This window comes from Aythya marila (assembly GCF_965140915.1).
Source record: "Aythya marila genome assembly, chromosome: 22".
NCBI classification, from domain to species: Eukaryota; Metazoa; Chordata; class Aves; order Anseriformes; family Anatidae; genus Aythya; species Aythya marila.
The window spans coordinates 413,130-428,096 of NC_139063.1; the positions used below are offsets into that span (position 1 = coordinate 413,130).

Genomic DNA, 14,967 nt, shown 5'->3' on the forward strand with positions numbered 1-14,967 from the left:
ATAACCGTGAGGGGGGGGGTGGGGGGGGCTTCCCCTGCGCGGTGCCGGTGGCCGCGGGGCGGGGCCGGGTGCGCCATGGGCGGCCGCACCGGCGGAGCTCGAGGTACGGTGAGGGGGGGCACGGGGCGCTCCCGAGGCCGACGCGAGGGGAGCGCCGGGAGCGCGGAGGGCCCGGCCGCCGGCAGGCCTCAGGGCGCCGCTTCCCTCCTGGGGACGCCCGGGCCGGCACCGCGCCCTGCGCCTGGCTCCCGGCACGGCAACCGGCACCAGGCCGCCACCCGCCCCCTGTCCCTCACCAACCGCCCCCTGTCCCCCCGCCACCCGCCTCCAAGCCCAGAGCTCGCCCCGTGGCTTCACCACCCTAAACAGCACTGAGTCACCCGTCAAGTCCGTTTATCAGCACTAGTGCTTCAAAGTGTGTGTTTTTTTTTTCTTTTTTCTTCACTTTGCTTTTTAAATAAATGCAGAAATGACAGCTGGTTTCTTGGCTTGTACGCACCGTTAATGTTAGATGTGCCCCTAAGTTCTACATCCTTTTTAAAAAGAAAACTGGTGTTGTAGTTACATTCTTCCTGTATCTTCATATTCAGAATTTTGTTACCATTGGCTGTTCCTTCTAGGTTTCCAGATTTCCTCCAGTCCTTATAAGCACCATGGTAAGGTAATCTCAAACTCAGAAAAAAAGGGATTTAATTCTCAATCAAAGCGATTTCAGTATAACCAGGTGAGTAACAAAAATGTTTGAAGTTCATGTCCTCATAATAAAAAACTAAAAACTAAACACTAAACTGCAACTAAAAATATGGCGAATAAGGAACTAAGTCTAGAATATGGTTGTTAAATTTGTTTTTTAATCACAACTTTTAACAGTATGAAGTAAATGGTAAAGCAGTGTTACTAATTTAAACCTTAAAATTACTGCACATACATCACCCTTGTCCTTACCATCTCCCTACATCTCTCCCACCCAGCTTTGTCCCTGGTCCCTTTTCCAGTCTTGAACCCTCATGGACACAAACATATATCTTGCATGTATTGTGAAATTCAGGAGCAAATTTAAAGAAATCAGTAGACTTAACACTTGTATAATGGTAGGAGAATATGACCCCTTCTCTCTTCGGACACTCCACCCTGACCCCTGATTTGTAGGAACTACATTGGTATATGTTATCTGGCCAGCAGAGGGAAGCAGAAAGATACGTTAAAACCATGCTGTTTTCCCAGCCTGCGCTGTGCAAGGTTTCTTTTCAAGTCTGGCCAACACTCAGAGGTGCCATGGGCCTCCTGGGCTTTCTGGATGCAGCTTTCAAGCTACATCCTCTGCTGGTGGAAAGAGGATGCCCATGGCCCCCGCTGACTGTTTCCTGTGGTCTGGTGACTATGTTGTAACACCAGAACTCTGAAAACTAAGTATATTCTGAATTTCTGAAGCTTTGGGTGCCAGGTATGTAAAGTAGGTAAATCTCGGAAGTATTTGTCTTCTTCCCTCTTTCTTCTTTTGCCTTTGGCATCTTCTCTTTCTTCTCCCTCCTTTGATCTCTTCCTCCTTGCTTGTCTCTCCCATCTCAGTGATATCAGGAACATATTATCTCGGGACTGAATAACAACAATCAAGGACGTAAAGGACAAAAGATGAGGGAAAATGATCAAGGTAGAGAAGTTGCTTAAATACCTTAAGTAGGCGCCATCAGTCTGTCTGGTCAGCTTCCAGGAGTTCCAGATGACCTGATGCTAAGTTCTGAGTAAAAGAGAAGAGGCAGAGTCTTAAGGTAGCTTCACAAAGCACTCCCTTCCCTTTGAGAATTTCCTGCTTGAAGGGCAGAGCAGGCAGGAAGCCAAACCACAAGCTATACAAGGGCTTGGCTGATTCTTTCTTAAGCTTTACCCTAGAGAAGAGTTACTGTGCTAGGTAGGGGAGGGGAAGCATTAGGTCGCTTAATGCTAGGCCTTTTTGCAGTTACTGACTTATTTTCCTCCACCAGTGCTTGATTGTGTTCTCTTCAGCACAAGCCATTTTGGAGCACATTCCTTTAGCAGGGTAGTCAGGGATAAATGAAGTTTAGCAGTACATGAAGTTTACCCACCTGTAATGTAGGCAATGTAGAGAGCTTATTTGCTTCTTAGTACCTGACCTGGAATAATTACCAAGTGAGTTGACCCACTTTTGTAACTGTGCCAGTTTACCACTGTATTCACACAGCCCCACAGGTGCCTGAACACTGGAGTTTGGAAGGCATTTCTGGTGGATTTACCACACAGCTAAATCCTCCCTTATATTTACCAGAATATAGTTCAAAGTATTCAAAGGACACAGAGGTGTGCAGTCACGGTAGCAGGAGGTAAATTTCCAAGGGTGTGTAGATGTCTAATCTCCAATTACTTTCAACAACACTGACGTGATGATGTGCATGCCAAACCAGAGCTAGATGCAGTGGATGGGAGAAGGGCTCTGTAGTTGGTTCCCTGACACGTGCTGTCCTGGAAGGTGCTAATCACGAACGTGCTGTCAGAGTAGTAACTCCCCTTTATGGGGCAGGGTTGAGCATGGGATTCCATCCAAGCCTCAGCAGGCTGGTCAGCAGGAGCAGCCAAGCCTGGGCAACACCAGGTAATTGAGCTTGCAGATGCAGTTTTTTTTTTTTTATCATCTGCTTTGGAAACCCGCTGCACATTTAATAGATGGTTCTAGCAAATTGAACCAAACTTGCTTCCCTCAGCACAACCATCTTCTCCATGGAGCACAATTTGGAGAGCCTCAAGTATGTGGCAGAAAGATGAGGTACTGGGGAAAGGAGCTGTCCCATTAGCATCAGTATGAGCCTATGCCTGTATTTCATTGCCTTTGCCCCAAGAGAGAGGTGATCAATACAGCTTGGTCAATGTGTGTGGTACTTCTCTTGCTAGAGTGAAAATCCAGGCCCAGGATTCTGTAATGTCACTCATCAGTCTCCAGAGATCAACAGCCCTTCGTTGTCAAAGAAAGGAACTGGATACTTTCCTTCACTGGTAAGAGGAAGCATTTTATTTCAGACTGATTTCCAAAGCTGCTAAAATCACATAGTCCCTTTGTAGTGACTTCAGTGGACTGTGGATCTGGTCTGTAAGCTACTTTGTTGCCTGTCTGCAGTGTCTATTTAGGGTTGTACTGGGGATGTTTCTAAAATCCAGCCAAGAAGGAAAATCATTTTTCACTGTCATCAGACAGAGTTATAATTAAAGTGGAAGTCCAACGGCTATTCTAAGCTGCTTTTTCATCTTTTGTTCTCTTTTAAATTCAGTTTCCAATGGGGCTGAATTTTTTTCTGCTCAGTCTCACCCAGAGGTGGTCCTTTTACACCTTTTCAAACCAAATTGGCAGAGCTGTTGTTAACTTACAAAAGTGTAAAGGAGGATACATACACACATGCTTTGTGGACTCATTGAGAGCGTTGTACTAGGCTACCTGAAATTCATAGTTAAAGTGAATAATTTCACGATCTGTTCTCTCTAACACAAGACTTAAAAAAAAAAGAAGTTTATTTTGCCAGCTGATGAGCATGTGCCCCCCAAAAGAAGAAATCAGCAACGCTTATTACTTGAAAAAGTCATTCTCATTCCCATTTAATCTCACAGAACTTGCAACTGTGAGTACTGTATACCAAAGTTTCTGCTATTTTAAAATGATAGAGGTGATTTGTCCTTAAAAATTACATTTGGTAAATCCAGGCCTCAGTCATTTCACAATTTCTTTTCAGCTCAGCTACTGACAATTTCCTTTCTCCCTCCCTTTCCAGGTTCCACGCACTGCACACAAGAAAATCTCCAGCTTTCCAGCTGCAAATGCCTATAACATCCTATCGTATTTTCAGTCCAGACGAGACTTTAGCATGGGAAACTCCAGCGTGTTTCAACAACCTATTTCTAGGAAGACTGAGAAAATCCCTACTCCAGCCCCCAATCAATACCATGTAAGGAGATTTGGAAGGGAAGACAAGGCAGGCAGCAAGGCACAACTAACTTAATGCTGGTGAAGTCAGTTTGATGTTCCAGGTGATGCTATGAAGTTCCATAAAACACAGCAACTAGCTGTAACTGAGCTAGTTTACGTACAGCTCTCAAGGTAGCTGTAACAGCCCAGAGCTTTGCATTAAATACCATTAAATACTTATCCTGTGCCTGATGGCTCTGAGGTCTGTTCCACTGCACTCAGTATTTAAACGAATGAGCATGAACCTAGCTCAGGTATCTCTGCACGATCTGCCATCTCACCTCTGACCATGCTGCAGGTGTACCCCAAGGTGTTGTGAAATGAGCACACGTCAGGCAGTAACTTTTCAATACCAAGGGAGGAAAAATACATCCCTGACCCTGGGATGGTGGCAGCCTCTGCCCTCCTTGCAACATTACTGGCTTTGATACTGGAAGACCCCACCACGTCCCGTGAGTTTTCATCCTAGAACTCCAGCCTCTGTTGGTTGGCTACAGGGAACTTCTGCCAAGAAGCTCAAGGCAGGTGAATTCTACATCTTTAACAGGTACTGGGTTTTGAGGTTCAACCTCAGAGCTGGGAATCAGGTTTGAGTATGTTGAACTAATGTAATTGGCTGTGCCCTTCCACTTGCTGTGGAGCTGTGCCAGTTTATATCAGCTGAGGACCTAGCCCTCAGGTTCAGTTCCTGAACCTCCTCCTGATTCACCCGTGTGTAAGTCACTTAACTGTTCCATGCCTGATGCTCCCCACCCATGCCACAGTGACCAGGCTTCACTGGCGTGTTGCAAGCCTTAGTCCACAGGAATTCAGAGTGTGTTTTGAGATATGGAAGATGATAACAAAACACAAAGTGTTATTAACAACTGTCAGATAGTTTATAATAATATGCACTCAGCTAATGGACTTTTTTGTCCTTTCAGTGTTGTCCTGCTTTAACCATATTTACTTTTCGATTTTGTTATTCTTTAGAGAGATTTTTTTTTCTGCACAGAATCTCTACATTGCAGCCATTTCCTACTGAACTTTTCCCTTTCAAATCATATTTTGATGCAGGATATATCCACTGTGATTGAGGCAGAACATGTTGACTCTCCATAACATTTGATGACATCGCATAGCTTTTTAAGGCAGAATGAACACGACACGATGTAATGAGCTTAATAAATTGCTACTCATCAGCTGGAGACATCTTAACTGGCTGCATGCATGTTCTTGAAGCAATTCATGCTTTTATAAAGTAATTTGATACAGTTTAAACATCAGCAAAGGTGTCTTAAACAAACATGTCTTGCCTCACAATTTGGGTGTGCAAAGAGCACACGTACAGAGTTACTGAGACTCAGCTGACATGGAGTAATCATGTTCGCTCGTACAACCTATACACTAAGACTGTGAACTTTCTTATGATGACTCACTTCAGCTGAGTATCTGCCCCGGCATGTTCTAGGTTGATTAAACTAGTTTGCAGGCCATAATTATTTTCTATATCATAGTATAATGGATTCACATCATATTATTTTTAACATTGTAAGAATTTGCTTCTGGGAACGGCCTTCTTGAATTAATCACTGACTCATGATTTACTGTAGGAGATACTATCTAACCTACAAGAAGCAGAACAGGAAACTATCTATTTAAAAGATGGCAGTGTCTGATAATTTATGACTATAGACAAAGAGACATCTGAGAAGAAAAAGAAGGCCAGATCCTGCTCTCTTTATGCGGCCACTGCTCTTAGGCAAAAAGGAACTTTTGTCTAGGAACTGGAGGATCCGTTCTTAAGGTGGTTACAGATGAAAATTGACAAATGTTCTGGGGAAAATGAGTGAGCAACAAGAAAACAGTATCCTAAGTTGTCCTCAAAGCTATCTTCAGCTCTGTGACCAATTCTGTCTTTGAGTGTGAGCTCCTTAGGAGCTGTGGATTAAATGTGTTCCTTTGTATATTCTGTACAAGAGCTGCTGTGTGTACCTGGGCAGCGAGTGTGGCAAATAGCTGAGTGCTCCACGAGAGCAGCATGACCTCCTCCCCCAGGGACTTTTGGCACCTCTGTCCAAGTTAATTAGCTTGGGGACTGCTAGCAGTAGAACTGCAGTGCTGCACACCAAGCTTGGTGCAAGCTGCTGGAAGGCACAACCACTCCAGCATTATCTGCAGGCTTGAATGAACTGAAGTGCAGATTCTTCAAGTCGTGCTTAGTTTAAGGCCACCAGCCCACACTGCAGTCCCAGCAGTGACAGCCACAGAGACAGCCCCTATTCACTGCAGCACTTTCCAGGGGCTGTCTTGCAGGTGGCTTTTGGTGTCTTGGCAGTGCCACCTCAAATTCTGGGCTGTCAGCAGCTTGATCCAAACAAGACACTTAAAGCTGACATTGGAGAAGTCTGGAGATAGCAATTAAAGCCAAAAGCCACATTTTCTGCACGAGTTTCATGTCCTCAGTGTGTGTGTGTAAATGCAAACCTTACATGCTGGACTGTCACAAAGAGACCTACCTACAATTGGTAAGCACTCTGATATTTTGGTCCTAATTCCGCCTACAGTTGCATCATTAGAATCATTCACGATGGAGACAACTGGATTTTAAATGTGGGTTTTCCTTCGTTGGTAATTACCCACATGTTAGGTCAATTAAAGACATTAACAAGCCCTTTTTCTTTTTTCTGAAACAGACATCTACAGATTTCTGCAAGCAAAGCAACAATGTTTCTGCCCATGCAGTGTTTGTGTCGCGAACCACAAGAGGATTAAATTTGGAAAAAATTGGAAAATGGCCTTCTCCATGTATGTGAGCCTTGAGCTGGAAGAAAGATGTTGCTGGTGATTTTGGTTCTGTTCCGTCAGTGTGCAGAGCACCACTGCACATCAATTCAGGTCACTCTGAGCTTTTCAAGGCATATGAGATTTGAGCAGGTGTCAGAACACCAGTGTTCCTCCCTTCCAAGTGCTATGGCTTGATCCCATTGAGTCTCTGCTGAGACAACATTCCAGAAACCATCCTGACAGTTTTGAGTAGCCTTAAGGAATCACTAAAAACCCTGCAACTCTTGTGTAGATGCCAGGGGTTCCTGGAGAAGCCACGTTAGCATATAATGTACCAAGCTCCATGGTACTCTAGCTGCAAAAGAAGCCTACTCCTGGCCCATAGCCTGTTGAGGTTTAAGACCCAGAACATGAGGGCACATATCATGCAGAGGTATATCACGTGCAAGTTCTCCTCCTGTTTGATTCTTTAAAATTGCTAATGTCTCCATTTGTGCCTATGCTCAAGACAAAGTTTGGTGTTGCCTTATCAGTGTCCCTCGAAATAAGCTCTGCCCAGGATAGCACTTCCCAAATCCAGAATTGATTTCCCCACACAGTCCTGTTATACCGGTTCTTTTTCCTTCTGTTACATTCACTGACTGTTGCACTCTCATTTCTCAGCACCAGTGTTGCAGCCATGTTTGGTGTTTACATTTCTTTCCTGTTTGTTTTGTAGGTCACTACAACATCAATGATTCCTTCACCAAGGTGTCACCCAAGGGTATAACATCTTCCTTCAAGTCAAAGACCTCCCGCCTGACAAGGACAGACAGAATTACTGCAGAGCCCACAATCTATCAGTCATATAAACCCACCAGGGAAGCAAAGAAAACTCCTTTCAAGTAAGTCCAGCTCTGGAAGACATGCTATTTCCATGCAACATCTGAAACAAGGTCAGACAGCAGAGTGATCCCACAGTATCCTACCATATCACCCGGTCCAATTTGGCCAGTTATTGCCACAGATTTACAGGAACTAGCTCAGAGATGGAAGTGTTACAGAGCATTGCCTTGAAGGGGAGTGTGGGCTGATAACATCCTGGAGCAGTGTACCAGAGGTACCTTTATCATATGATCTCTCAGACATTTACAAACAGTAATTAAATACTGCACCACCCTTATGATGTAGGGGTAATATCTTACCCCCATTTTACAGAGCAAGAAGCCAAAGCACACATGGCCTGGAAAAGGTTCCTTCAGCTCTTGTAGCCCAGACAGGGATTTTAAGCACGAGGCTTTGCTTCTTTTGCATTGCTAGTGCCTAAACTCACCCCCAGAGTAACATTAGGCATAAAGGGTCAAATCTAGGAACCACTGAGCAGGAACACTGAGGGTTGCTCACAGCAGCACAGCATCTCAGACAACCTACGGGGTAAATTGTGGGCATTTTGCTAGCCCCTGCTATGGTGGGAAGTAGAGCTGAAAGGAGGCTTAATAAAACTCTCAAGTACTTCCTTCAAGCCAGAACTGCCGTTCCCACCTATCCCATCCTACCACTTGTTTCAAAGGGATTAAAGGCATGAAAGGAAACTCCTTCCCCTTCATATCCTTATGAGAAGGCAAATAAATCTGCCTATCAGCAAATTGTTCAAGTAAATTTATTGTCACCATGCAGTGACTTTGCCTGGCCTAAGATTAAGATCAACAATAAATTCCTGACCATGGAAAAGAATGAGAACATGAGAAGGCGCACAGCCCTCCTTACTCAACAGGTGTATCTACTACATCTCTCAGCAGCTGTATCTTTTAGCAGGGGTTTTATATAAAGAGTGGGAAGCTGTAGGCTGAGAGGGAAGCAATGCCAAGTGGCATTTGATAAGGACAGAGGGCTAGAGGGAAGGGCAAATTAAATATGAGGAGAGAAGATTGCCAGTCTGTACCATCAGAAGACACAAAAACACTTCACACCCAGCTGCTGGGGTTACAGCCTGCGCCCTCTCCTGTTTCAATCAGTGGGAGAGAATGGGAGGAACTCCCAGTTGGAGTTATTTGGCATTGTTGCTTTGCCTTCAGTGCTGGCTTACTCTGGAGCAGCTAGGTCTCTGCAGAAGCTGGACCAGTGACAAGTCTTTGTATTTCACAGTAAATAAAGCAGGCTGACTATAGCATTGAAATTGGACCTTTTTTTTTTTTTTTTTTTTTTTCCTCCTAGATAATTTTCCCCAGAGGTTTTGGTTTAGGAGGATTAAGCACTGACCTCTCCTGGGCACCTGACAGAAACAACAGCTTTTATTTTGTGACAAAACTCCACCACTATGGGACGAGCTTCTTAAGCCTCTTCTCTCTTGACAGACAGAAATTCTGCTTGACACTCTGTGCTCCAGCAATCCCACCTTGTAAAGATCCACCTTTTCCTGGACCTGGGCAGTACAACCTCGTGGATTACAGAGGCTCTCTAAAGCAGAATTGCTCAAGTGCTGTGTTTGTCTCAAACACGGAGCGATGGATGGGGGGTGGATCACAGGAAGGGTTCCCCGGACCAGGTAAAAATAAGAATTATTCTGAAGTACTTCTCACTGCTAGAGATGTGAGGCCTACAGATGTGTCTAAACAGCACTATTGCCCATTCAACAGGAAGGAAACAAAGCACAGAAATTGGAGAGTCCACCTTCAAAGGCATGTAGACACACACCATTTCTGAAAGGCACCTTACTCAGTAGTACGTGTCACATAGGATCTTTTGGATATTGTGACCGTAGGTTTATGATGACCACCAAGCAGCTAAATCCTTTCTAGATCAGAGCATAGTGTCCCCTGCTACCTTTCACTTGTCTAGTATTGAAAATCTGGGCTAAATTGATCTCTATTGCACAACAGCAACATGGCCAAAGTAGGACTAGAGTCCTGACTACCAGCGCTATAACCAACTTGCTGTTCCATATTTTACAATATTATTTTTTAAAGGCAAGATAGAAAAATTCATGTTTTCAAAGTAAAGGCCATTAAAATATCACCAGCTGTCTGTCAGTGTATTTGACAAACAGGTTCTGTGACTTACAGTGCGTGTATAAAACTACCACATAATCTCATAATTCTGGCTGTTGGTGCAACACACATTTCACCTGCAACACTTTGCTGTTCAATTGGGAGAGAAGAGCACTTGGAACAGGAGAACAGGAAAGAAACAACATCCTCTTGAGAAAGCCTCCATGCCCCAGCTAGAGAGTAACGTTACGCAGCACCTCAGCACAGTGTCTTTAGTTTTATAACCCTCCGGCTGTTCTGTCCTCAGAAGGATTTGCCAGAATTTTCCTGATCTAAACTTGAGTAAAACAAGAAAAGAAACATGCCCAGTAGCTTGTAATCAGGAAACATATGGTGAAGGTGAAGGAGGGACACACCGCCATTGAGGAATGGGTTAAACACGCCAGGCTGACATCCAGCAACATGCATGGGCACAATTGCCACCAGTCTGTCCAGCCAGGACCGGCGGGCCCTGCCTCAACCCTGCCAGCAGTGCTTGCAGTGGGAGCTGTTCCTCAATGGCAAAGGGACAGCTTGCACCAGGAAGCATGCCCGAATTTTGACCCTCTGCCATTAGCGCTGATAAGGGAGGCAGATACAGGGACAAATCCTGCTGCAGTCTCCTTGTGCAGAGCAGTTCTTTCATATACAGGCAGGGAGCTAGTCATGGGGCGGAGGTGGAGCTCAGCTCGGCCCTGGTGGAACGTATCCCGTTGGCTGATTGTCTCTAGGCATGAATAACATTTTTTTTTTTCAGTTAAGACTCATACTTCTTGCCCTGTTTATTTCTTCTAAGATTCTGAAGTTCTTCTAGGTGGTTACCAAAGGACTGGAAAAGCAGTCAATAGTAATACTGCTGTTACTACTAACATATGAACGTTCCTAGATACAGAATTTGTACCATCCACGGAGAGCAAGAGAACATGCTGGTTGCATTAGTCTCTCCAGGGCTCTTGAGGCAGCACAAACTGGGGTAATGGGCTTTACTGGAGCTCCATCCAGATCATATCCCAGACTTGCAAGGTACTGTGTCAACATGCCAGCTCCCTGAGAGCTGTTCTGCTGACTAAGCTAGGACAAGATCCCCAGCCAGAGTAAATTAGTCTGTCTCAGTTAAAGGTACAGAGCTAGGCCAGTTTATTTATGCTGAAAATCTGGCCCAAAATTACTGAGGATGGTTACCAAGTTAATTAAAGAGGGAGGGAATGTACTACAAATACCTTCTGCAGATGGTGAAGAAATGCCATCTGTCATTTTCATCAGTCCTTCATGCCAAATTGATTAGAAACCTATGCAATACCATGTTAGTGCATGAAAAGGACAAGGATACACCAGCATCGCATAACCATGCATGCAGTCTTCTCTTTGTTGTTAGGAAAAAACAAACAAACACCACAAGAACAACAACAAAACACACACAGATCTCCTTTCTAGCCCAGTTTGAAAAGTGGGGAAGAAAATTCCACAGGATCAAAACTCCAAGTCACGAGATTAGAGGTGACTTAAGCCCTTGCCCACAGAAATACATGTACAGAAATATTCAGCACTAGACCACAAGGAATAGAACTAGAGGAAGGTGTAAAATACATCAGAACTAAATCAGCTGGTAGCTGATAAAAAGCAACAACTTTAATAAAGGCTGGTTATTCACTGGTTGTTGATGCCTGGGCTCCTTTGGAGCCAGTGGCTCAGTGTTTCAGGAAATCTGGGTAATCCCTTACATTGGAGTCACAGTTAAATTTACAGTCAAGACAACCTTCAACATACTAAAACTACCCCAAAGTACACCAAATGTTAGCACAAAATTCTATGGCCAGAGACACTTTACAGAAGATACCAGGTCATTCACACAGGCTGAGGATTTTAGTACCTTTCTCATAAATCAGAAATTTTATACAAATCCAAGGAATTTTTCAGGAAGAATGTGAAAAAGCAGAGTGGAGGGGACCCCTCAGTGACTTCATTAAAGCTTTCCACATTGTGAAACAGATGTGAAACAGTTTCAGTTTCCTGTGTCTTTGATCCTTTCCGATATCCAACACGGTGCCAGGGAATCTCCAAACGTGATGTGTGGGTGTTTTAACAAAACACAGGATGCTGTTTTGCCCTTCATAGCAATGAAGAATCACACCACACACCAAGATCCTCAGCTGCTTGGTTGATGATGCAAGGAATGAATAAGCATGAATAAAGACATAGAAACCGGGTGTTATTTGTACAGCTGAACAGCAGAGCCCTCCACCCAGCACTGTGGATACCAGAGCTCTTGCAAAATTCAGCTCACACACTGCTATGTTTCTCTCTCTCTCTCTTTTTTTTTTTTTTTTTTTCATTAATGCATATCTGTCTTTGCAGGTGCTTATTCACCCAGAGCACTTGGGAAGTATTCCTTCATCTACAACTATGATCAGAAGTGGGTCCCAGTGCTGTGAGCAGCGGAACCCAGACACCAGAGCAAAGCTCCTCGAACAGGACTTCTTTCAAACTCTGCAAAGTGCATGCTAACTCACAGTGCTGTCCTCAGCCTGCCGTGGTTGGCTGGCTGATAGTCCAGCAGCTAATTGGTGGTACTTGGTGCTGTATAATGGAAGATATTAGCTAAAGCTGACATAAAAGCTTCCAATTTTCTTTGTGTTGAATAATTACTACAATTATTGAGAGTTGCAGAAAAACTCCTCTTGGTGCTATCATCTGATAAACCAAAAAATAGGTGGTGGAAACTGACCATGCCCATAGGAGACATTGCCCTGGCTGGAGAGTCCTTTTTTATTAGGGTTGAAATATGTGAAAAGGGCAGTGTGGGCAAATCCTACACCTCTGCTGCGTGCTTGCTCAGGGGATGGACACTTGGGTTTGCCAGCACCAGGCCTTGGTGCAGCTGAAGCACACTGCCTGCACAGAACGCAGAGCCCAGCGTGGGTGTGCACGCACGTGTGCACAGACACTCTCTGCTGCACACCTGCCAGGTACATTTTACAAGCCAGTCAAGAGTCAGCACAAACCAGCTGCTGACTGTCCAGAGCAGATACTGCTCCAGAGGAAGCTTCTCTCATTTGTCAGTGTAAGGCCTTTGCAAAACACAAGTGGGTTCATACTTTCACACGACCTTTGCTCACTCAGAGGTGAATCGCCTTCATCACTCGTATCTTAATCTTCAAAAGGAACTGGTGGGCTCCGGGCAAAGAGTCAAGAATGCTTTCACATATTTGGGAGCTCTGCTTTACGCAACCTCTACAGCAACTCGCCTTTGCTGGAAGGGATGAACGATACTAAGCCAGTCAGCAAAACACCCACCCTCAGCAGTGGTGGCAGGGGGCGGTGACTGTACCTGCGCTGACGTTGGCATGAATCAACCAGCATTCCCCGCACACGGTGGAGTTACTGTGATTTAAAACCAAGCAAATTCAGGCTAACTCAGGACCTGCACAGGAAGAATTACCCAGTCCTTTGCCTCCTTCTCATGAGCAGAAAGGGAAGTAATTTGAATGGTGCAGACAAGCTTAGCACCAGCCAGGGCAGTTCTCACACTGCAGAACTTAGGAGAGATTTGTCTCTAGGGGTGCTGTATGCTCCCTCTCCCACAAGCAGCCGTAAACTTGTGTTCTTCCCTCAGCAGCCAGCACTTACCCATCGGTCAGGCAGTGCCCACCCGCCCTCCCCAGGACCAGCCCTGCACAGACAGCAGCGGCAGGGTGCCCAGCACCAGGAGTCCTGCTGCAGAGATCCCCCTGAGGACAGCAGAGCCGAGTCCCTGGGCCTGCCTGATGTGTCAGGATGATGAGAGCACCTGTCAGTTTCACAGCCATCTTTACTAAACACTGGGGAGCTCTTAGTGTGCCTGTTTTTAACTTGAGCTGAAATTCTGCTATAGTAAGACTGTAGGCCCAGACCTGAAGCACTAACACTGAATCAGAGAAATCCTGTTGAAGAAGGAGTTTATGATATGAAGATGAAGGAGTGTAGAGTGCCAGAAGAGATCGTCAAAGGTTGATAAGCCTTCAGACTTATCTGAGTCTCATCTAAGAGGCCCTCCTCATAATGATAACAACAATTAAGTAATCAAAAATTCACCATCCTGACATATTTCAACATTTCAAAATCCCCTTCACAGTGGGACTCTTGTCTGATTATAGGACTCACATTCATTTCACTTTGATATAGACAGGAAAAGCAGAGGATTGAAGCAGATAAAGAAAGAGGAAAGTCCACAGATCTCAACCATCAGAGGATTCATGGGAAAATGGAAGACTCCCCCTTGATATATATATATATAATTTATTTTTAAACCAAAAAGCAGTTGCAGACAATTTTTAGCACAGGAGACACTGTGGTGGAAGCTTGGTGTTTGAGAGGCAGCAGGTGAGAGGAGTTCGGGCAGCCAGTGCAGCACAGGTGGAGGAAGGTACTCAGCTGGCTACCTGGTAACACTGCCTTGCCCAACAGATGGAGGCTGCGCTGCTCCTCCTGTGAGCAGAATTAAAAGGGGCCTTTCTTTTTGACTTGCTTAAAATTTCAGCAGATCTGTGGCAGGTAACCCCTCTGAGCGTTTATCCCTCCATCAAAGGGATGTGCCCAGAACTGCTCAGTCACCTCCACCCACCCGCAGCACCGTGACGGCACGTCTGCAGCAACCAGCACAGACCTGGGAGGAAAGCCCAGCTGTGGGTCTGCGTGCCTGACGGGAGCTGTTGCTGCAGCTGTACACAGACAGGCAGCATTTGCTGCCTCGCACCCCTTTATGAAGGGGCAGTTTAGGCTGACAGTCTTCTTGAGCTGTTCAACAGCATGTGATGCACAACCAACATCAAGCCCTTTCTGTGCCTCCAAGGTCACCTCTCTGCCCTGGCTCCTACCCAGCCCTTCCTGAAGGCCTTCCCAACTCAGACCTCCAGAGCTGGGTGAAAACAGTTCACTTTCTGTCTTTGAACCTTTATTATTATGGAATATCCAAAACAACAAAACCAACAACACAGTTACAAAAGGAGTTCACGGAGAAATGTGAAGCAGCCTGTGTTTGAAATGCTCTGTGTCACTGTACTGAGTCAAATATAAAACAATGCATATTTATACATATATAAAATATAAAAGGAACAATACATCAGAAATGTATAAACAAGGGCTATGGAGGCCTTTGTGGTATTTACAATCAGAGACGCAGCAGGGTGGGGGGTGTGGGAGCAGGCAGTGTCCGTTCAACAGTGAGTTTTAAATGCATCTGTGAAAGTCTCT

At 45.1% G+C, this 14,967-nt stretch overlaps 1 protein-coding gene across 2 annotated transcripts; it reads left to right on the plus strand.

Annotated features, from left to right (window-relative positions):
• The first annotated feature begins 72 nt into the window (after positions 1-72).
• On the plus strand, positions 73-12,359 carry STPG1 (sperm tail PG-rich repeat containing 1). 2 transcript variants are annotated; one of them, XM_082777740.1, is made up of 8 exons: positions 73-103; positions 621-724; positions 2,905-3,006; positions 3,774-3,947; positions 6,643-6,754; positions 7,452-7,617; positions 9,067-9,257; positions 12,094-12,359. In XM_082777740.1, the coding sequence occupies exons 1-8, from the start codon at positions 76-78 to the stop codon at positions 12,168-12,170; spliced, it is 954 nt and encodes a 317-aa protein (XP_082633866.1). In that variant the 5' UTR covers positions 73-75; the 3' UTR covers positions 12,171-12,359. The 2 variants fall into 2 exon arrangements, with proteins under 2 accessions (XP_082633866.1, XP_082633867.1); XM_082777741.1 differs by lacking the exon at positions 3,774-3,947.
• Positions 12,360-14,967: the final 2,608 nt, after the last annotated feature.

What these genes read in the sequence shown, in the direction of transcription:
- STPG1 (XM_082777740.1), top strand. Translation starts at nt 76, where the DNA reads ATGGGCGGCCGCACCGGCGGAGCTCGAG. An exon ending in CTGGATACTTTCCTTCACTG is followed by an intron (nt 3,007 to 3,773) that starts GTAAGAGGAAGC and finishes CTCCCTTTCCAG; the next exon opens with GTTCCACGCACTGCACACAA. An exon ending in GGAAGGGTTCCCCGGACCAG is followed by an intron (nt 9,258 to 12,093) that starts GTAAAAATAAGA and finishes CTGTCTTTGCAG; the next exon opens with GTGCTTATTCACCCAGAGCA.